Consider the following 23,999-nt stretch of genomic DNA (forward strand, 5'->3'; position numbering starts at 1 on the left):
AGTGTGTGAATAGTTTAGTAGTCATCAACCTCATGTTCAAGAGGCGCGCGCCTCAGGCGCGCCTCGGGCTATATGAGCCCTTTCCGCCTTGGTGCGCCTCGCACCTCTAACAACTGAGTTGAACCCTTAGACTAATGCTAAAGGGAAAAAGTTCAATCTTGAGACCATGGGTCTAGGAGAGTAATTGCCGAATCAACATCTTAGTGTTTAGGTGACCCACTTACGCTAAGGAGGAAAAAATTGATCCCAAGACCGTGGTCTAAGAAAGTAATCATTGAGTCGACTCTATAGCATTTAGGTGACCTACTGATGCCAAGGGAGAAAAGTTCGATCCTGAGAGCGTGATTCTACGATAGTAATGTTGAGTCAATCCTAAGATTGTGGATATAGGTGAGTAATATCAAGTCGATCCTGAGATTGTGGATTTTGGAGAGGAAATGTCGAGTTGATCCCGAGACCTTAGGTCTGAGAGAGTAAATGTTGAGTCGATCCTAAGATCATGGATTTAGGAGGCTAAATGTCGAGTTGATCCCGAGTCCGTGGGTTTAAGAGTAAAGGTTCAGTCGATCTTGAGACCGTGAGTTTGGGAAAGCAATGTTGAGTTGATCTCGAGATCGTGAGTTATAGAGTAAATGTTGAGTTGATGCAAGACTGTGGGTTTGAGAGTGTAAATGTTGAGTTCATCCCAAGATCATGGATTTGGGAGAGTAATGTCAAATTGATCCCAAGACTGTGGGCATGGAAGATTGAATACCGAGTCAATTCCGGTACTGTGGGTCTAGGAGAGTGAATATGGAGTCGATCTCGAGACAGTGGGTTTGAGAGAGTAAATGTCGAGTTGATCGCGAGGGGGGGGGGGTAGATCTCTATTTCGAGACTGCTGGACAACTCACAACTATTTGGGAGAGCAGTTGACAGTTTAGCGTTAACGACATTACAAGAGAGAGCTCGATCCCAAGATCGTAGGGCAACTAACAACTCTATGGAGAGTAGTTGCTGAATCAACATTTAGCGTTTAGGTGACATTAATTCTAAGGGAGAGAGTGGGAGAGAGCTTGATCTCAAGATAGTAGGGTGAATCCATAACCTAGAATTATGTGATTGCCAAATTGATCCCTTAGGATTTAGATGACCCATTGATGCTAAGAGGGAGGGCTCGATCCCGAGATGCGGGGTAGCACACAACTATTTGTGAGAGCGGTTGTCGAGTCGAGTTGATTGGCTAAGGTATAGGTGACCCATTGATGCTAAGGGAAGAAGTCGATCCTGAGACTATGGGAAGACCACAACTGTCTGGGAGAGCATTTGCTGATTCGACCCGTTAGCATTTAAATGACTTGTTGACACTAAGGGGTTGAGGGAGATCTCGATATCGTGGGGTAACCTGCGACCATGTGGGAAAGCAGTTGCCGAGCCTTAGTGTTTGGGTTACCCATTGATGCTATGGGGGAGAACTCGATTTGAAGATCGTGGTGCAGTTTGCAGTTGTCTTGGAGAGTAGTTGTTGAGTCAACTTCTTTGTGTTCATGTGACTCACCAAGCATTTAAATGACTTGCTGACACTAGGGGGTTGAGGGAGATCTCGATATCGTGGGGTAACCTGCGACCATGTGGGAAAGCGGTTGCCGAGTCGACCCCTTAGTGTTTGGGTTACCCATTGATGCTATGGGGGAGAACTCGATTTGAAGATCGTTGTGCAGTCTGCAGTTGTCTTGGAGAGTAGTTGTTGAGTCAACTTCTTTGTGTTCATGTGACTCACCAAACATTTAAATGACTTGCTGACACTAGGGGGTTGAGGGAGATCTCGATATCGTGGGGTAACCTACGACCATGTGGGAAAGCGGTTGCCGAGTGGACCCTTAGTGTTTGGGTTACCCATTGATGCTATGGGGGAGAACTCGATTTGAAGATCGTGGTGCAGTCTGTAGTTGTCTTGGAGAGTAGTTGTTGAGTCAACTTCTTTGTGTTCATGTGACTCACCAATGCTAAGGGGAAAAGCTTGATCCTGAGACCGAGGTTTGAGAGAGATAAATATCTGAAAATTATTACTAATCCAAGAAAATAAGCATGTAAGTCCAGAATTAGTAAATCAACAGAAATAATCCTCATAAGCCTAGATTAGCAAATTGATAATACGAAAGCGTTGTAAAAGGAGTTGAAAAAATCCTCATTATCACGAAGATGTCCAGGGTCAATCCTGTGGCCTTGGGGCAGTCCACTGGCATCTATGAGAAATATAGGCGCCTGAGCCTTTATCTTCTTGACCAGAAATTGTACTAATGCTCTTGTTGCTATTGAATATTCGTGCTTGTCTAGTCTTCTTTCTTTCTTCAACACTTTTTTGGTAATTTGTCTCTCATATTTTGTGAATGCTTCTTAGGCCTTTGCTACCGTTGTCTCTCTTCCAATGTGAAGTCTGCCAGCTTTTGGGCTTCGGTTATATTGTCATTATCACAAAGAACAACCAGCAAGTGATAGATATCTGGAATGCAGTCATTCATTGTCATGAGATTGATTCTACCAAGAGCTTCCTTAATATGGTCCCTCATGAGAAGTGCTTCCAGAATCTTATAGACCAAGTCCATATTCTCCTTCACTCCCTTCTCTATCAAACTCTTCATCACCCCACTAGCAGTTTGTTTTTAACCCAGCCATCTTCAAACAGAGCCATCACCACTGAGCAGAAAAAGGTTGGACTGGGCAAGTGCCCCTGTTCCTTCATGCTATCCAATGCTGTCCTTGCATCTGCTGGCTCATTCTTCTTCAAGAAGCTCTCAACGAGCAATACATATGAATCGGCATCGGTTGGAATTTCACAGAATGTCATGATAGTAAGTATCAGATGCCAATTCTGGCATAGCTTCCTTTGCTAGCACACTTATCAAGTTGTTGTCATCTACCCTTCATCAACCACCCTTCTTCATCAGTCGCCTAAAGAAAGCCTGTCTTATTGGTCTCTCCTTGTGTGAAGAAAGCCTCTGTCTTCTTGGTCTTTCCATGATCACACAATTACTTGATCATCGAATTTTATGCAGGGGGCTCTAAAGTAGGATCCTGGGGATTCAGCAATGTACCATTCTGAAGCAGCTCAACAAGCAATGCTATCACACTCTCATACTTTTCTCCCTTGCACAAACTCTCAATCAAAACACTATGCTGTTGTAGATCCACCGATAGATGTTTGAATTGGGCCATTTTCTAGTGCACATCCACTACTCCCTCTAAATCACCAGATTGGCAAAAGGGAAGACCAAGTGTCAAGAATATCAACTAATCCTTTGGTATTATTTGTAGCTCAGCCATCTTATTCTATGCTTTCTGAGCTTCCACACCTCTCACATCATCATGATAGCTGCAAAATGTCTTCTTCCGAGGCTTACTAGAGAATAACGGCATATCATCCACCCTACCTTATGAGACAATCTTTGATCATAATGTTGTAGGAGGTTGAGTTCAATGTAAAATCAATAGTTGTGATTTTGTCTAACACATTTGTAATATCCATCTTCTTCGCCATGGATTGAAATACCGAGCTGTGTCGCTCGCAATATTTACCATTCTGACGCGTGATCGGCACATGTACCTACCGACACCACGACCATGAGGTCATCCTTGTGCTCTCGTGACTGCCCTTCGTCGAGGCTAGAGGCCGCTATTACCTTCGTAGATTGCAAATCGCGGTGGGGACGCCTGTGCGATGTTAGAAAAAAAAAACTTGGGTAATAATTAAACTCGAACTTTTTGTATTTTTAATTTTTTAATATTTAGATTATTTTTTTTAAAAACTAATATATTTATATTTGAAGGGGAGCCTTGGTACTTGTTGCCGTGTGACTTGGAGGTCACAAGTTTGAATATCGAAACTAGCTCTTGCAAAGTAGGATAAGGCCGTATACGATAGACTCTTCTCTGGACTCGCATTGATGCGAGCTTCGTGCACCAGGTTGTCCTTTTAATATATTTATATTTAAAAAATATTGAAATCATATCGACACGACATGATACGGTACTGAAACTATATCGTTTCGATAATAAATCGAAATTTCGATGCGACTCAAGATTTTAAACTATGTTCTTCGCTGGTAACCAATCGTTGAGGTTAATGTTATAAGTGTCAAGAGTTAGAGCAATGTCATGCTGCTTTAAGCCAACAAAGAAGCGTTGTGCCATCTCTATCTTGATAGAGATGCAAAAGTCCTAGAGGCGGAGAGTGTTTGGGGGACACCCTCAATCAGCATGCCATGGCAGAACCTTTTGACCATTATAACCTGGCCGGTGTGAAATGACTTTAAAAAAAACATCATAGGAGAGAATTATACATGTGATGTTAAGCTCAAGGAGGCAGTGGAAGATCGTGATTGCCTCTTAGGGGATGCTGGAGTGACCATAGCCGTTGATGAGGGCAGCAAACATTTTCTTGATGGGCGGGATGAGGCGCTAGGGCATATCATCTAGGAGGATGCAACAGGCGTGGTTAAGCATGGAGTTCTAGGCGAAAAGTGGTTGATCTCTCGATAGGTCTCCGATCATGGTGGAACTCAGTCTTCTTAATTATTTAGAAGAAGTGGAGCATGAGTTTGGATGGTTGGAATTACGGAGGACGACAAGGACAAGGGGTTGGCCAAAGGTTGAAATGAGAGCAGCTATAGTTTTAGAGGTTGGTGGTCCATGGTTATCGGAGAAAGCATGTTGGACGAGGATAGAGGTTCTTGTTCTTGCCAAGGAGGTTGACCATAGTGTTCCATGCATAGGATGAGCATTTGTAATTGAGAATAGCAATATCCCACCTAGTGGAAGAAGGTGACCGCAACATCTGGGTGGGAGTAATTGAGGCTGGTGGTCCATGGCCGCTGGATAAAGCATGTTGGAAGAGGATGGAGGTTCTTGTTCGTCCTGAGGAGGCCAACCACAAGATTCCATGCATGGGGTGAGTGTTGGTAATTTATCCCACCTAGTGGAAGAAGGTGATGGTGACATCCAGGTGGGAGTAATTGAACTCGAGCACTTTCTTCACATCTTGCTAGGAGATGTGGATGCCAACGCAATCAAGGGCATGATCGATGAAGGGTTGGGGGAGGTGAGGATCTTACAGAGAAAACAAGTCTTAGGGCTCAAAAGGGGCCAACACCGAGGTTGGAAGGGAAGGTCGTGTAGGTGAGGGCAACTTGCATTGATGGGCTTCAATTCCTTGTACCTTTTATTGGATTTGGGATGATAAATCTTCCACACTGCTGGTTGCTTGACAACCATGTATGTCACGAATTACTTGAAGATCGACCAAAGCCGATTGAGGGCTTATCTTTGCTAACGCTTGAAGTGATCAATAGGACGGTGCGTCAACTAATAAGAAGAGTATGGATCTTTTTAGATGAGTTCATCCCATCCCAATGTCTTGGCTATTTAATCAAAGTTTTCTAAGGCGACGCTAATATGATGTGGATAAAATTTGTTGCCTGACTTGATGTTGAAATGTTTGACTTGGTGAGGGACAATTGTCCTTCAGACAAGAAAGCACACTTCAAAGGGCTTGCCGATATTTTTTGACAAAACCCCTTCTATGCTTAAGTCACGATGGTACTATGGAGGCAATAAAATAATAATAGAGAAGTGTTTATTGATGAGAGAGATTAGGATTAGATGCTCATAATGCTACTACTTTAATATTTATAGAGGATCATCATCCAAACCCTAAGTCCTGGTTGTTAGACCTTGAGTATTTAGAGGGTCTGCATCCAAACCCTAAACACTAGGTCCGTTGGGCTTTAGGGGTTGTGGATTGTGGGGAGTCGTCTAATTATGACATGTAAGGTACTTGGTTTCTAGGAGAATGCAAAACTTGAGACATCGAGCTTTGCTTTGGAAGGTTAGGGAGCTCAGAGTGCTTTGAGGAGAGACATCAGGTAGCTTTTAGTGTTCAGAGGGGAGAGTAGGCTGGGGGATTCGGGTATCGAGTTGTACGAGGTATTCTGAAGGCCGAATTATGTGGAAAACTAGGATAACTGAGTGGGATAAAGAGCTCGAGAATTTGTGTGAGGTGCACGGAATCTGAGTTGCCTTAGAGAAGGGCTACATAGGCATGCTCTGTTTTTGTTTTTTTTTTTGAGAAGGTAAATAGTTTTTATATATCACATGAGACATATTGGACGCACACAAAGTGAAAGATGTACGTCTGGATCTTGTGAAACATTCTCTCAACATCGGGGACATCTCCCTCATACTAACAACGATTACGTGCTTGCCATAACAAAAAGACCGTACAAGACATGCCCAAATATCTAGCTCTAGTCAATGATCCATCGCCTTGATATCTTTGGAGGAAGACTTTCAACATCCGCTTGGAGGTGCTCATGTCATGTTGTAGTAGAAGCCAAGTCTTCATCTTGTCCTAAAGAGCAGCACGAGCAGGACTCCGAAATAAGATATGGTCCAATGTTTCATCTGCTCGCTTGCACAAGGGGCAGATTTTGCACGACTCATACTCCAGCTTGTCTTTGGTGTGCAGGCGGCTGTGTGCAAGGAGCGATAGGGAAAACTGATGCTTATGCATGAGGTATGGCTTCCACAGAGCCTTTGCCCACGCCTTGGGCTTGCTTTGAGGCTGGAGGAAGTCATACAGAGCTGCTGCTCCACGCTGGACAGAATTGAACCAGGTGGACAGGAGGTTCTGCTCCTGCTGTTTGGAGCCGCTCCTGCTGTTTGGAGCCGGTCCTGCTGCACAATGTGTCCCTAAGTTGCAGCAGTTTCTTGATCAAAGGCGAGTCCGCAGCCTTGGCATTCAGTCCCACAAGTCGATATCAGTAATATCACTTTGCATTATCGTTTTCGAAATTTTTTTTTGGTTTAAAATTGAGTTTGAACCATGGTATTGAATTTTTGAAATATTAGACCTGCCTTTGATTTTTTTCTTTCACTGGGAAAACTAATATAAATTCAGTGTCATCATCCATAAATGTTATGAACCAATGAGATCTAGTATTATTTTTAATTCTAGATGGTCCCCCCACATCATTATGGATTAATGAAAGAGGTTGTGAATCTGTCTAAGGTAGGTTGGGATAAAATTTTTCAACATGTTTTGCGATTTGCCAAATTTCACATTGAAACTCATTTGAATTTCTTTAGCATTAAATTCAAGTCCCCTTTCAGAGAACTAGAAACTCAATTGTGACTTGCTAAACAACTGGTATTATAACCTTCCCTTATAGAGAATGGTTCGCCTCCCTTTTAGGATAATTATTCGCCTCAAGAAGATAGATCTATGAACATTCTTTAGCATTGCAATCATCTTCCCCAAATCCAAGATCTGAAATTCATAAAATTTGGAGAAAATTTAGCAACATAATTGTTATCCCTAGTGAGTGTTCTAATTGATAGTAAATTGCACTTTAATTAAGACACTAAAAGAGTAGAATTGAATCTTAGGTATTTTGAAATTTTTACTATTCCAATCCCAATTCTTTAGAAAGTGAATTGTCTAATGTGTGCTATCTTGACTGATATGTTTTTACAACATGGGCTGAAATTTGTTAGTCTCTCTATCTCTAGTCATGTAGTATCAAGCTTCTGAATTTGCAATCCATGAATTCAATTTATCTTTTCTAATGCTTAAGACACTTATAGAACAATGCTTTTTACTCTAAAAATTCAGTCCCAATTGTCACAGTAGAGTCGACTAATTGTGATTGCTTATTAAATTCTTCAGAATCCTCAGCTATTACCTTGGTTTTGTGTGTGTGAGGGATGCCAATTTGATGGTTTCCCTTGAATCCCTTGGTGGGACCAACTTTGCGATAATGCTCACAATATGGGTGTTCCCTCTAGTGATTTCATTACCTTCATTCTGAGGCCCGTGAGCAACTAGGGCAGAATTTTCTACTTGAGTTGTGGCCTTTTTCCTGGATTATTCCCTCTGAAAAAGCTTATTGAAGGTTGAGTCGTGGCTTCATCCCCTAAATTTTTCTTCAAACTCCAATAAGGTTTTTGTTGAGCCTGAAATAGAAATTTGTACTCTTTTCTTTTCAACAGTGTGCCTATACTGGACTCAGTCTTCAAGGCAATTCCATGGATATTCCTCACACATAATAACTTGCTCCCAATAACGTGTGAGTATTAAAATATTGAGTCACTATCAAATCTCCTCGGTGCAAATCATGTAGATTAGTTTCTATTTCGAACAACTTTGTGGTATTCTTCTTATTTGAATAAATATCCCTTGCTCCTTCCTAAATTTCTCTCGTTTTATATAGGAGAAATGTGTTCCCTATCTCGTTGTTTATGTAATTAATTAACTAGGACACTTATATTGTTTTTTTGTTTTTCGACTTCTGAACCTTTGGGCGTCTGCATTTGTATGGTCTAGATAAATAATTTTCCTTTCCTTGCTACATATGAACAATCATCGATTGAGACCGTTGAAGGTAATTATTTCTATTGAGTTTGTCCTGTAATGAGGATTTGATTGTTGTCTCATATTCTGCTAAGGTTGAAGACAATCAAATTTTGATGAGAGGTAACATCACATGTAGAGGAGGAATTGAGTTTTTTTGTTGGATTGTACGAACACATGGGGTATGGGATACGATCGGGAGACATTGTACAAGCTTGTACGGATACAGAAGACAATGAAAGAGGATGCATTAAATGCCTATGACAGGAGAGATCACTAAGGTTTAAGTGATGAATAGTTGTATTAACTCACATTCTGACTCCCTGAATCGCTCAACTTGCTAAGACCAATAGAATCTGACATTGGAAAGTGTAGTAGAAATAGGATGTAATACAAGGCACTCTCAATCCTCACCACTCTTAGGAAATCCACCAAAGTGTTTAGAGAAATAACAAGAAGATAAATCTTCTAACAAGCTTAAAAATTCACAATATATTTTAATCTCAAAACATCTGTTCTCAACAATACAAAGAATGGCCCTCGGGAAACTTGGAACAACTTTCCAAGATGAGTCAAACTGTTTCAAATGAGATTTATATTTCCTAGGCCTCGAAAATGAAAGGTGTGTTTAACAATGAAACAAAACACATTAAAGACTTATTCTCTTGCAAGTACCAAGAAAATCTTCAAAAATACTAAAAAAACTAGTTGGTCCTTTCCAATTCACGAGTAGCATGTTAATTTTTGAATTCCCAAGTAGATTAATCTTTCCTGAGTATATTTTCAGCTTTCTCGAGTAGACTTCCAGCTTTCCCGAGTGGGTTCATCTTTCCCGAGCAGATTTCCAGCTTTTCCTGAGTGGGTTCATCCTTTCCGACCAGATTTCCCATCAAGCATACTTAGTAAAAAATGGCTATAACTTCTTGTAGGAGTATTATTTTTGAGCACCGTTTTTTTGGGTGAAAACTAGACATTCATGGCTTGCCATGTAATCCGTTCCCAATAAAAGCATATTAATAGTTGAAGTTGACACAAAAATCGAAACTTTTTCTGTGTCATTCTCTCATAGTTGAAAAAGATTCACCCTTGAATGAAAATTAGGTTCAATATAAGGAGAATGGTCAGCAACATTAAAAATTATGGAAACACCATAACCACTGGCAACTTAACTTTATAAGCATTATCACCGACCTTTTTGCATCTGTGTGATACACTTCGAAGATCAATTTTGGACCTAATCTTGAACCATGAAGTTGGTTGAAAAGATCATCGAGTTGGGGGATAGGAAAGCAATACTTGATAATGATTTTGTTCATCGTTCTACTATCAATGCACATGGGCCATGAACCATCTTTCTTCGGCATTAGAAGGGCCGGGATAGCACAAGGACTCTTGCTTTCTTAGACAAGACCTTTAGCCAACAAATCCTCAACTTGGCTTTGCATTTCTTCATGCGCCTTTGGATTCATTCTATAGACCACCTTGTTTGGAATAGAAGCACTAGGGACTAAATCAATGCAATGTTGGATATTTCACATCTTTAGGCATCATATCTTGAAATTTTGGCGAAGAGACTGCACTTGGAATGAGACAACATGACATTCTTTTTTTTCTTCCAAACCTTTACAAAGTCATGATAGCTTGTAAGGTTGTAGATGATCTACGATCTTTAGTTTCAGCTTCTCCACCATCGTAGTAGCCACAACATTCTCGCAACTTTTGCCATCAATGATGACATTGCACACCTTACCATGAGAAGTGCACCTAGTGTGAAAGATATTATTGCGAAGCCATGATTGATCTTCAACATAAATAGCATTGAAGCTACGTCGTATCATCAAAGATTCTCAATGATCTTTATAAGTAATCTCTCCTTCATCGTATTTATCGTAGATAGGTGTTGCCTCATAAGGTTCCTCATCGTCTTCTTCCTCAACAAGAGTAATAATCCTATGATTTATAAAATCTAGAGCAAAGTGTCCATTATCACCAGAATCATCATTTTCATTACCATGAAATGGATTAAAACCCATTTCCTGATTTGCATAATTAGCTTTCAAATCATGCCCCTCAATATCATGTTCCAAAGGTTCGCCACGTGCGAGACGTTGCTCAAGTTGTTGCACTTGTCTTCTTAAGTCATCCAACTCGACATCACGAAGGTCTCTTTAATGAGTTGCAGGATCATCATCATTTGGCCTTTGTCTTCTACAACCAATCATTGTGAACCAAAGCTCTGAGACCAACTTGACACGGAAAGTGTAGGAGAAAAATAGGAGGTAATACAAGACACTCTCAATCCTCAGCACTCTTAGGAAATCCACCAAAGAGTTTAGAGAAATAACAAGAAGGTAAATCTTCTAATGAGCTTAAAAGCTCACATATATTTTAATCTCAAAACATCTACTCCCAACAATATAAATGATGGCACTTTATAGGGGAGACTTGGAACAACTCTCCAAGATGAGTCAAACTATTTTAAATGAGATTTATATTTCTTAGGATCTCAAAAATGAAAGGTGCGTTTAACAATGAAACAAAACACATTAAAGATTTATTATCTTGCAAATACCAAGAAAATCTTAAAAATACTAAGAAACTGGTTGATGATTTCCAATTTCCGAGTGGAATGTTAATCTTTGAATTCCCGAGTAGATTAGTTTTTCCTGAGTAGGTTTCCAGCTTTCCTGAGCATACTTCCAGCTTTCCCGAGTAGGTTCATATTTCCTTAGCAGATTTCTAGCTTTTCCCGAGTGGGTTCATCCTTTCCGAGCAGATTCTAGTCAAACATACTTAGTCAAAAATGGTTATAACTTCCTATAAGAATACTATTTTTGAACACCTTAGTTTTTTTTTTTGTTGAAACCTAAACATTCGTGCCTTACCAATGATATATGGCTTGCCCTGTAATTCGTTCCCAATAAAGCAGATTAATAGTGGAAGTTGACAAAAAAATCTAATGGTTTATGGAACTTTTATGTGTCAGGCTCACTTGGCCTTCTCAACTTGTTTAGTTACCTTAATCAATCAGCCTTCATGAAGGAGGGTGTAGATTGAAGCATAGAGACGTTTATATTGATTGAAGCATAAGGACGTTTATTCATAGAACAAAGGCTTGTGGATGAGTAAGGAAAATGATTTCTGCTCTTTTAAAGAGGATTCATTTTTTTCAAAAAATATTTATTATTGAAAAAGAAAGTTTTCCCTTGACCATACTTTCTTATGACATCAACAATGAACAATCTAGAAAATATTTTCGAATGTGAAACAAAATAAGCCTTAGACATGATGAGAAATTTAGTTGGTCTCTGATGAACACTAGAAATTTGGATGTTGGTTTGCTTTCCTTCCGGTGAGTGTTGGTTTTGTCTTAGCTATTTGATATTCTTGTTGGGTTGATTTGAAGGTGCAATTGGTGGCCTTTTGGTTTGGTTATGAAGCATGGATTTGCCAAGATTATATCCTACCTTTGATGGTTAGGGTATGAGTAAAATTTAAGTTAGAACTTCTTAGAGGCAACAATTCAACCATCATCAAAAATGCTCTTTGGTTTCTAAGAAGTCAACCTTACTCAATCATAGTCAACAATGCTCTTTTGGTTTTAAGAAGTCAACCTTCTACCCTTAGGTATCTTTTGTTTCTTATGTTCTTAGTATGTTATCATGGGATATTATTCATAGGTTAATCTACTCGGTTGGTTTCGAAACTACCCTTGTACTCTTGCTTTTGTTGAGACTTAGCTTTAAGTTGCTTGCCCTTACGTGATATTTGAGTTTATGACTCTGATAATTGATTGATAGCAAACTAACTAATGTGTGAAACTCTTAAAAGAGAAAATTGTAGGTAGCCACTAGAGTTAATATAAACTATAATGAGATCACCCTTGGATAAAATTATAACTTATCAAAATAGAGAAAATGGTAATGGTGAAAACTTCAAACCGACCATATAATTTGGGCTTTGACACTGCCTCTAGAGGAACTTTGGTCCATTAGCGCATCATAAGTATTTTACGATAGATGTCCTTGTAGTTGAGTGCAGAGGGTTTATGGTTTAGACCTTTGCATGTTATATGGGGCTCTCATTTTTTTTTTTATTTATTCCATTGACAAGGCATTGTTCCATTACAAGTGAGTGTTTATTTATGAGATAGATGATAATAACTATTATGTTTCACCATAATCCTAATGTTTTAATTTGAGCATTAAGAAGATATAATGCGATGTAAATTTTGATAAGTGAATAATACGTTTAACTTGTGAATCATAATGTGAACTTAAATGTGTAACAAAGAATAATGTGTTCAATTGGAGTAAGTGAAAGATTATAATAAAATGTGGATTTAAAAGATAAATCAGTAAGGGGAATGTGTCTAAATAAATGTGGTAATAACTTACTATGTGATAAATGATTGTTAACTTTGGTAACCTCTATAAGATAATATAAACATAAACTTCTCTTTTGAAAATATAAGTAATGTGAATTTAATTGGCTAATGACAATGAATAATGTATTCAATCAGTGCAAGTGAAAAATTATAATAAAATGTGGATTTAAAAGATAAATCTCTAAGGAGAATGTGTCTAAATAAATGTGGTAATAACTCTGATAAATGGTTGTTAAATTTGGTAACCTTGATTGTTAATGTTATTTAGATTCTATGCAAATGAATATAAATCATGTATTTATTTTTTAATTTCACTTTGCACTTTTGTGCCATATTATGCAGCTTATGCGATGATTGGGTGGTGTTTTGTAATAATTCTATTTGAGTTACGCATCTAAGTTTCTTTGACATTATTATAGACAACGCACGTCGAGTGACACTTGTATCTCAGTAAACCGAGCTCAGGCAGGGCGTATCCATAGCTTGGATTTTCTTTATTCCTTCATGAATACTAGAGCTTAGTGTCCATGCAGCTTCTATAGTGAGTTTTTCACCAAGTACAATCTTCGGTTCATAGGAACTTAGCTTCTCTAAGAAAGACTTTTGCTGCCTAAAGCAGTGGCTTAGAGTGAACACTCGTTGACACCAAGCAGAAGATGTTTAGTACAGTGGCTTACAACAATTTAGAAATAAGCAAAGTGCTACATTCAGATGTGGGGAAGCTATTTCTTGATATCTGATTGTAGCACTTTGCTTTGTAAGTCATAAACCATTAGGCCATTTGGCCAGCAATTTTTGTTCTGTGCTAATGAGGGTCCGGTCTTAACCATCACTTAGGCTGCAATGTCTTCGTTGGAGAAGCTAAGATTGTTAAGCATTAGAGCAAACATGACTCATGGAAGAAGGGAAAAAAAGTTAGCTTGTATTTATGTTTTTATTTTTCACTGGAGTGTACCTAGGTATCAATAACACCTTTTATCTTGGAAGATTACCTACACAAAATGATGCAATTAAGCAGTTCCTGAAGCTTATTGTTTCATGTTTCTCTATCCAAGTGAGGAGAATATTCAAAGAACTAATCAACTTTTAAAATTCTAAATCCATCTCACATTTGCTATATTAGAATAATACTTCTTATTCCAGTTGATTCACTTGTTGAACTGCTTCGTGGCGCAGGTCACACAGAGAATGCAAATTCCACTTGCATATGCCGAGGATATTATTGGTATTGGAGGGAGAAATATAGCATACATGCGACGTACTAGTGGAGCATCAATTACCATTGAGGAGAGTAGAGGAATGGCTGATGAGATAACTGTTGAAATCAAGGGCACTTCATCGGAGGTCCATATTGCTCGGCAGCTCATACAGGTCGGTTGAATGATCTATCTGTTCCTTTCTTTCTCCTGTTGTAGTAAAGGGCCCAGTCCATACCCTTCTTTTCCTGGATGAAAGTTCCTAAAACATTTTTAGGCATGAAAATTATTGTTGTTGAAGCTTGATTACGTCCTACAGACTACAAGTTGACCCAAAAAAGTCCTGATTTTGATCATATAAAATGCGATGATACTAATATGATGACATACAATGCAATAACACCAACCATCGGTTTCAAGCTCATCCTGCTTTTTCTATTGCCTGCAGGATTTTGTTGCCAGCCGTACTGAACCATTATCAAACAGCTACAGTGGATTGGACACGGGCTCGGGTTCAAGTTATTCCCATTTATCGAGTGCACCTTATCCATCCTCTTCGCAGGCCTATGATCGATATGGTTCCTCAGAGCTAGGTAGCTATGGGGGGTATCGGATATAAGAGCAATTTAGTTTATTTTTACGGTTAAACATGTGCATTTGAAGCCACTTTCAAAGAAAAAAAACCAGTAGTTATTTGAGTAGAGATAATTTGTTGGGTTGACTGTTTCTTAACTAGGTTTACTTAATAACTGCCAATTACTTGGTTAACTGCCTAATATCAACTGCGTTACCATGCAATTTTGGAGATTAACCGCTAAATGAGTGTTAATTTTGCACTAGTTCTTGAAAATGGTTGGCGGCTTGTTTACTTTGGGAGAAAACATGAGAGCGGAAGAAAAAGAATAAGAGGATTTGTATTTTTTTTTTTTTACAGATAACACATCAACCTTATAAATGCCAAGATTAGTAACATCAATATTCACCTTTGTGCAAAGGGGATATTCAAATTGTGTTCGAAAGCTTCCTTTGAAAATATTGAGAGCAACGGTCGAAACTATAAGCTTCTATATCGATGATCCTGTTATTCCGATGTAATAATTTAAAATAAACATTCTTAAACTACTCTTTTAAATTTAGGCAATAAAAAATTTCAACAATTGAAGGCTCATTAGGATAAGACCTTGACACCAACTTGCAGAACTATTAGAAAACAAAAAAAAAAAGTACAAGACAAGGAGATTGACGATTAAGTCTTATCTTAATAAAAAGAACGATTAATACAAAAGTAAGACATGATTTATAGAATGAAAATTGTCCATTAAGAATGTAATCTTGATAGTAAGATTTTGATGTTCTCACGGTGTAGCCGCGAGTTGGTATTTGGATGACAAAGTTATTTTATTGATAGTAAGATTTTGACATCGTCCATCACTATGGCTTTTAAGATTTTGATGTTCTCACGGTGTAGCCGCCCACGAGTTGGTACTTGGATGATAAAGTTGTTTTATTGATAGTAAGATTTTGACATTGTCCATCACTATGGCTTTTACATAGTGAGTAAAAATTTGGTCTCGCCAGATAGATGATGTTGCTTTTAGATGACTAACCAAAATAATTTAGTTGAGCAAAGTTGGAAAATATCCATTACGATACAATACTGAATTTTTTTCACCCAAAGAAAAGTTTGATCGCTTAAGATTTCTTTTACCTGACCAATTAGAAATTTCTAGTTGACCAACCTTCAATATTGGAACTCTAACAAAAAAAAAAAACATAGTTGCAAAATATTTTGATTGACCACTCTATGATAGAAAACAAACTTTTGCCCCCTAAATTATGATGAATATGTTGGTGTAATCAATGACCCAAGGGATTAGATTCGACCCTGGGTTTTGATGTTTGTGCAAAGATTTAAGTTAGGTTTGGCATGTTATGTTTGATATGTGCCTTTAAACATGTATAAACTTGTATGATATACATAGAGCTTGGATAGCTCAAGACTCAACAGAGTAAGGGTTGATGGATGATAACTTGGCAGGATCAAAATGACATACTCGAAGATAAAAAATGGTTGCATGAGGAGACACAGGGATTACAAGATGAGAAACATTAAAGTGGTATTTAAGCACCTCATGGAGCATGACTCGGTGCGACCAAATTGACAACTATGTGACTTGAAGACTGATTGAGTTTGGAGAAGGATGAAATGAGACATCTTTGTGTTCTATTGGATACATGCCGGGGAAGGGTGAATAGCACTAATAATTTTATTTTTCATCATAGCTAAACACAACATAAATATATGTAAGCAAAGAAAGATCACGACACAAACTCAAGGAGACTCAGGATTTAACATGGTGCAGTCCCCTAGAGCTGATAGTCCATGGTCCTAAGGTTTTCATCGAATAATAAATTACTTTTCCTCTTTTCGGCCTTAGTGGAGGTAGAATAAACTCCGTATAGTACAGTTTTAACACTCTTAAGGATGATACAGATTTAAAGCACAAAGACTGATAAAAATAGAGATTACTGCTGAATAAATATGCAATATTTTAGAGTGATTTTGAGATGTCAGCGAGATCTAATCTTCTGGATGTGAATGGCACTAATTCTCCCTTTAGAACACCAACAGTAAGATGGATAAAAAAAACTATAGAAATCGAGGCTTTCTTGCTCAGTCTTGGAACTTCAACAACTAGAGCACACACTTCCCAGCGAGACATCAAAGAGCACAAAGAAGAGGGCCAACTATCACTTGCCTGCAAACCACAACCATATTTTCATGATTAATCGACCGTCCATGCTCCATGGATCAACTGATCACCTTAATCTTATTGTATCATGAAGTTTTGATAAGTCAAAATCTTCGGGATTATCCAAATCACTTTTTGATTTTGCCATCAGTCGACTGTGTACTCGTTACAGTCGATTGTACTACTGAACAATCGACTTCCAGAGCAGATTCACAAAAATTATAATCGATTTAGAATTCCTACAGTTGACTCGAGTTGACTGTCCAATATTTTGTTCACTTCTCAATCGACTACACAGTGCATTGTTCACCATTCTGTCACTTCTATGCAAAATATGAATTCAAATACGTTGTGGTTATTACTAGTCAATTGTATATACACAATAATTGAACGTGTGGTAATTCGTGGCATTAATCACAGTTGACTAATCTCACACCATGAATTCCGACTTATTTGGATTTGAAGTTTGCACTCTTCCTGTGCAACAGTTTGTATTAGTCGATTGAGACATCATAATTCTATGTTTCTACGAATTGAATCCGCTTAGCTCTGACTCTACCCCCATACTAGGGGTCAGTTTTTTAAAAGCTCACAGGTTTAGAGATATAGTTAATATTAAATGGCTTCGCTTTGCCGATTGGTCTTTCGTGCTTGGAGTCTCATCACTCAGAGTCTTCATTTGCCCAGCATCTAGTCTTTCTTGCCTGCCAAGACTTCCTTGTGAAGGCCCATCATAGACTTTATTTGTCTAGCATCTAGATTTCCTTCCATTGGGCCTTCCTTGCGAAAGCTCTTCTTGGACATTTTTCCTAGCATCCAACTGTCTTTACTTGCTAGGACATTCTTCAACCTATCAAGTAATTTGTATCCACATACATGACACATCACATCAGATCACAATGGTCACTAACTTAAACATGGTTCAACTATTATAATCATGCAATATGCATGCTTGGATAGATTGTATCAACAATCTTCTCATTTTTTATATTTGATAGTCTCTTTAAATTAAGCTAATACCAAGCGTAAAAGCATGAGTAATAAACTCAACAACAAACATTCTTAAGCATATAATAAGCAAGTACAACAAACAACAAATAACATGTAAATGAGCATTTGTACCTTTTCCCCCCTTTTTCCTTGTTTTTGTTTTCTTTCTTAACTTAAACACTCATCCTTCTCCCCTTTTACCGCACATTAAAATGGACCAGAAAATTTGGATTTTCATAGAATGGTCCAGACATTGAATTGAATTGAAAATATCAATCGATTCTAGAGAGAAATGTCTCAGAGTTACTTTATCAATGTGTTAGTTAATTGTAAATGTTGAACAATCGATTGCTAGTCTGTCTTAGCCCAATTAATCAAGACAAATTTGAAATAATAAAAGATTATGATTTTGAACTAATCATCAAGCAAATGAGATATTCAAGATAGAATACCAAAATGAGCACGAGAAGCAAAATTTTAAAAATTGGAAAACCATCCAATTAGTAATAGATAAAGATAAGGCCTTGTAGGCCGAAACATCCATTTCACAAAACAAAGATAACTAGGGTTTTAAGGCCTAATAAAAATCATATATCAGATGGAGGAGGAGATGGTTTTAGTTCTATAGCATATAATAAATATCGTTCTGCCACTGCTGTAACTTAAATTGGTAAAAGATGATTGCGTTTGCCTCTAACGTTCCTGTCAATCCGTTTCAGAATTAATAAGAGGTAAAGCATGAATACTACCAACCCTTGGAATAGTGACTGACGTATGAGGGAGACATTTACCTTGACTATGCAGAGATTTAAATCCCAGACCTTAAATTGGCAACACCTTATACGCTAACTACTAGACCGTCCCAAGGAGACTTGTCGCTGCAAGAGCCCAAGAAACTAGGAGAGGTGTTGAGGGTCATTTGCTACATGTTTATTTGATCTAAGCCCATCTAAATCTCCTCAAATCTCATATCAATTGATTCATCAAAATCAACCATGTGCTCAAAACTCTGGGGTAGTTATTCATCGGCCCCCGGGGCTATGGTGCAGCAGTAGGATATCCAGGTTGTCACCCAGGCACCCACGGTTTGAGCCACAGTTATGGCGAATTTGCATGAATTTTTCCTCCAAAAGGGGCATACAACTAAAGGATGCTGGGCTCCTGGGCTGCCCATTGCGAGCGCTTCCAGATTTACCATAGTGGCCGGTGGAAAACTTCCGTGGGGCCGGGTCGATCACCCCAGACTCGATGTTACCCAGCCTGGTTAATCATTTTTTTTTGTGTAGTTATTCATCGTCCTCTCGGGGCAGTATGTGTTGGATCAAGAAGCGCTAGAGGGGGGGGGGGGGGGGGAATAGCGCTCGTGACTATTTCGTTCGATTTAAAACGTGTCGAGTAAATAAGCAGCGGAAAATAAAAGAAAACACAATACACGCAAACACAGGTTGTTTACTTGGTTCGGAGCTTGTGGCGACTCCTACTCCAATGCTTGCGATTGTTGATCGCTTTCTGTGGGCAACACCTATAAGCTCGAATAACGGTTACAGAATTATTATAATCTATTAAACTGAAAGAGTATACTGACAACAAGAATGAGCAATTTCAAAGCTTCGGGTCGTTTGGATCTCGTTGTAGCACTTCGGGATCGTCTTGTTAGCAGCTTGTAGAACAAAGTTCGCTTGGTAGAAGATATGTTAGATTGCTGGTCGAAACCCCCTTATAAAGGGTCTTCAAGGCGCCTCCATTAAGCTCCAAGGCGCCTTCGACCCGCCGAGTCAACCGCGTGGATCAGCACTGATCCGGTCGCACCTCATCCACTTGAAGGCGCCTCCAAGGCTGGTCCAAGGCACCTCCAAGGCCTGGTTCAAGGCGCCTCCAGCCTATTCCAAGGCTCCTCAAGCCTTGTCGCGCTGACTTCTTCTGGCTTGCATCCGAGGCGCCTCCAAGCTCCATGGAGGCGCCTCGGACACTGTTTATCCGAGGCCAAGTGTGCTCTTTTGTCCCTGCACAATGTGTTAGTCCACAAACTACACATATACCCTGCAAGACAATGTTAGCACACATAAATATGATAAGAAAGGTGTCACACCCCCAAAGGAGTCCCTGCCAGAAGAAATTTCGGCAACATCTCCCCTGTACGGGTGACAATCTGAAACATTACTACATACAAAATATACATCAGCCACACTCGGCTGGAATATATATAGAATATAACTATCACAACCACGCAGTTTAATAAGCCTACACGGCTGAATAAAAATAATAACTGACATACCAACATCATCCATAACCATCAGCCTACACGGCTGGAACAACATAGAAACAGACACAGCGGAAGACAGAACAATAAATACTCAGCCTGCACGACTGGATGTAAACACAGCGGAAATCACAAAAGGAAAACGAATGTGTGACCGACAAAGACACTAACTAAATTACCTGCAACCAACAGACTAGACTCCATAAACCATATCGAAGCATACAATACCAAGTTCACAAAACCAAAACATAAATAGCGTTAGAAACTAAAACCAGAAAAAGAACTATCCTCGAGTGTGACGTGGGACCGGCAGCCGAGACTCTCCAAGCATCCAGGATTCATCTACCTGTTACCTGGCGAAAGAAAACCATTTTTACGGGGTGGTGAGTATTGGAACTCAGCAGGTAAGGAAAGAGATAGTGCATGAACATAACATATAAGTAAAGAGTGAGCCAAGAGTATACAGTCTCATAAGAGGAAATAGCAGATACTACAATAGAATCAAAATAAATGCTCATACCTGAAACAATATCCTAAGCTAGGTATAGTAGGTCAGACTAGTACTAATTTGCTACAGCTCATACTACAGAGGTAATAAGCAAGGTATATACAAGCAATAATAGCGTATGTAAACAACAGCAATAAGTAAGCAATAACAGCATATATAAATAACAGCAGTCCAAGCCAATATAGTAACAGCGTATGCACGGATGGTCACTCCCGCCCACCTCTCTGCGCCATGACCCCTGTATGGTCGAGAGGCCGGGTCAGTGACAGACTGTACACCACTCCAGCTACCACTCACACGAGTGGCCAAGGGGACAGTTGCATAGTAGCTAACTAGCTACATCTGCGACGGGGTCCCTGTTGCTCGTACTCCAGCTATCACTCACACGAGTGGCCGAGTGCGACACGACAGGACAAGCGGCATCAACTCCAGCTACCACTCTCTCGAGTGACCGAGGGTGCGGCATGCATGCAATGACATGATGCGAACAATGCAACAGTCATCATATATATATATATATATATATATATATATATATATATATATATATAAGCAGAAACAGGTATGCTACATGAAGCCAGCATGCTCAACATAATATATAAATAAATAACAGTCAAAGCATACAAACATGGTATCTAGTATCTGCTACTAATCATGGACAGCAACAAGAGATTGTATAGATATGGAAACGAATTTCTCAAAGATCACGTGGAAATATCAAGCGCAGAAAATAAGAGTGGAGTCAAGGTAAAATGGTCCTTATCCAAAAATAACTCATGCACCAAGTTCAAAGAACTAAAGAGACAAAGTAAGAAGTACCCGCCTTTATACGTGGCTCGTGTCAAGTAATCTCACGTCGAGACGCTCATCCCAAACACAAATCCTGCGATCACATAGTGTATGATATAACTAATCAAGTATGAACTAGTTAGCTAAATCCATCATGAACCAACTAGTTAACTAAATCCTAATATGATTAGGATTATATTCAATTTCAACTCCAAGATAGAACACCTCCACCCAAACTGCTATAAAGCTGAAGACATCACAAAAAAATAAGAGCGCAAAGCCAACACCCTATCATTTAACACTAAATCTGCCATGAAAACCGAAGTTATTACAAATGCAAAAATCACCAAAACCCCACCCGACAGCCATACTAAATCGGTTAAGGGAAACTTAAACCTCCTCCAAGCAAGAACATAAAACTAACTGAATCATTATTACCTACTTTTGTTAACTACACCCAAAACCTTCATAGAGCACAACTACGAACTAGATCTAAAACAATACCCACACACTAAGACACACATTCATCTCCTCCGGACTTCAAAGCTCATTCCTAGAACAAAGTATAGCTCAACTAAAGTAACAACTCCAATTCTCCTAGACAGATGAAGATAACATAAAAAAACAAATCATGTCATACCCCACGCATTAAACCTTGTTCGCTCCTGCAATTGAAACCATCCAAATCTCTACCTACCAAAACTCGATCAGCAGCAAGGGAAGGGAAACTTCATAGATACAATGCACGAATGCTACAACACCTAGATCTAATTCAAAGGAAACAACTCCCATCGCAAGAAAACCACGAAATCAGCAAAAGTAAAGACCTCACCCAATCCATAACTACAAGGGAAACTACTTACTGGATTAGGTAGGGCATGACTCGGAGAGAAGAGGATCGATGGCTTTACTGCTCAGGTGAGGAGGAGAAGAATCTCTGCTGTGTTGTCCGCGTGAGGGAAAGAAGAAGATTGCCTGCTCGTGCGCAAGGAAGGGAGGAGAACGGCGGTGGCTCATCATGACCGGCGGTGGCATGGCCTCTTGGGTGCTAGTGCGAGGAGGAGGCGCCGACGGCGTCCGAGAACTCGAGAGAGGGCAAGAGGGATGGAGTCGGCGGTGGCTTTGAGGGGATAAAATTATAGGTTTTGGAAAAGGTCCGTTTGGAATACCCAAATATGATAAGAAAGGTTAGCACACATATACCCTGCAAGACAAGGTTAGCACACATAAATATGATAAGAAAGGTGTTTGACAGTCTCTGGACTGTCCGGGTCTAACTTTAGATTTCCAATCGGAAACCCTAGGTCGACCCGACGCCTACTGTTCCCTCTGCGGGGAACGCGTCCTCACCTACTCCTCTCAGGAGAGTTACCTGTTGTCAGTACGATCCTCCAGATCGTCTGGACTTTTGCTCAGTGCTCGATGCTTCCGGACTTTTTGTTGGACGCCCGCTCCCCGACCCGTCTAGTCTTCCACCTGGTTCGTGACACCAGGAATTTCCACCTAGGGTTACCACCCCCTAGGACTTTTGCCTGAAGCCCTCAACGCACCAAGACTTTCCGTATAGGGTTACCACCCCCTATGACCTAGGGTTATCACCCCTAGGATTTTCTACCTGCCTAACCTTAGTTAGGACTTTTGCCTAAGTACACTTAGGACTTTCCTGCAAGCTCATTCAAACTGTTAGATCACAATATAATCTTAACTTTGAATCCTTTGCCATTATCAAAACACTAGTTTGATCGTCAGATGCTTCCCTCACCAACAATCCCCCCCTTTTTGATTATGACAACTTAAATTCAAAGTTAAGTAAAATAGGCGTAAGTAAGCTAAATGTCTAAGGTCCCCCCCTTAATAAATGTCTAAGGCTCCCCCTTAATAAGAGCTCTCTTAACCTTAATTTGAATTTGTCCTACTCTCCCCTTTTTCCATATATCAAAAAACTTTTGTAGGGAAAAGACAAGATGAAAGGACTAAGTTTTTAAATATGTTTTCAAAGAAGTTACACTTTTAAAAACAACATTTTAAAACAACTTGTAAGTGAAATTTGCTAAAAAAACTTGTTTTTGAAGTAAACTTGTTTTCGAAAGGCAAGTTTTGAGAATACTAAGCTTTTCGAATAATTTCTAAAGGTTTTTTTTTAAAAAAAAATTAGGTAACCTTGTGACTTTTTGTAAACTACTTGAATAGATTTTTTTTTTTTTTGAAAATGGTTAGCTAAGTGGAAAGGAATTTTTTGAAATAATATTAAATAAGAAATCTTTTGATTTTACCTAGTTAATTTTGAAGATGACTATAGAAGTCATAAAATATAAAGAATTTTAAATTAAAGACAAAGGAGGAGTAATTATTTAAGAACCTAATGTCCAAGCATGAGTTAAGTTAAATGGATTTCAAATTAACCAATTTTCTTTAGTGAGGTATCAGAGCCCAAAGGTACAAGCATGAGTCAACTTGAAATTTTAATATTCTTAACCAATTGTCTAACCTTTAGCTACTGGCTGAATACCCAGAGGGCAACAGTTTTCACTTGATTAGTCAAGTTAAGTTAGTAATCCAGTTAGATTTGACTAGGGTTGGATCATTTAACTTGATTAATGTAAAGTTAGTTTTTAACGCCCAGACTCACTATGTTGCACAGAAATAAGCATTCTGGAGTCCAGACTGTACTCTATGCATCTCACGCCGTTCTAAGTTTCTTTCAAACACAAACAAGTTATGCCTAGTGTG

The 23,999-nt window shown here is 39.1% G+C and overlaps 1 protein-coding gene and 1 pseudogene across 1 annotated transcript in view; one reads left to right on the plus strand and one right to left on the minus strand.

Annotated features, from left to right (window-relative positions):
• The window catches only part of LOC121969772 (RNA-binding KH domain-containing protein PEPPER-like), a 52,000-nt gene extending 37,212 nt beyond the window's left edge, over window positions 1-14,788 (plus strand). The window contains exons 5-6 of the mRNA XM_042520015.1: window positions 13,950-14,144; window positions 14,418-14,788. Of these exons, the coding sequence (XP_042375949.1) occupies window positions 13,950-14,144; window positions 14,418-14,588 (366 nt within the window). The 3' untranslated portion in view covers window positions 14,589-14,788. The remainder of the gene's footprint in view (window positions 1-13,949; window positions 14,145-14,417) is intronic.
• Window positions 2,156-4,937, minus strand: LOC121969773 (annotated as a pseudogene).
• Window positions 14,789-23,999: the final 9,211 nt, after the last annotated feature.

This window comes from Zingiber officinale, chromosome 4A, assembly GCF_018446385.1.
Source record: "Zingiber officinale cultivar Zhangliang chromosome 4A, Zo_v1.1, whole genome shotgun sequence".
NCBI classification, from domain to species: Eukaryota; Viridiplantae; Streptophyta; class Magnoliopsida; order Zingiberales; family Zingiberaceae; genus Zingiber; species Zingiber officinale.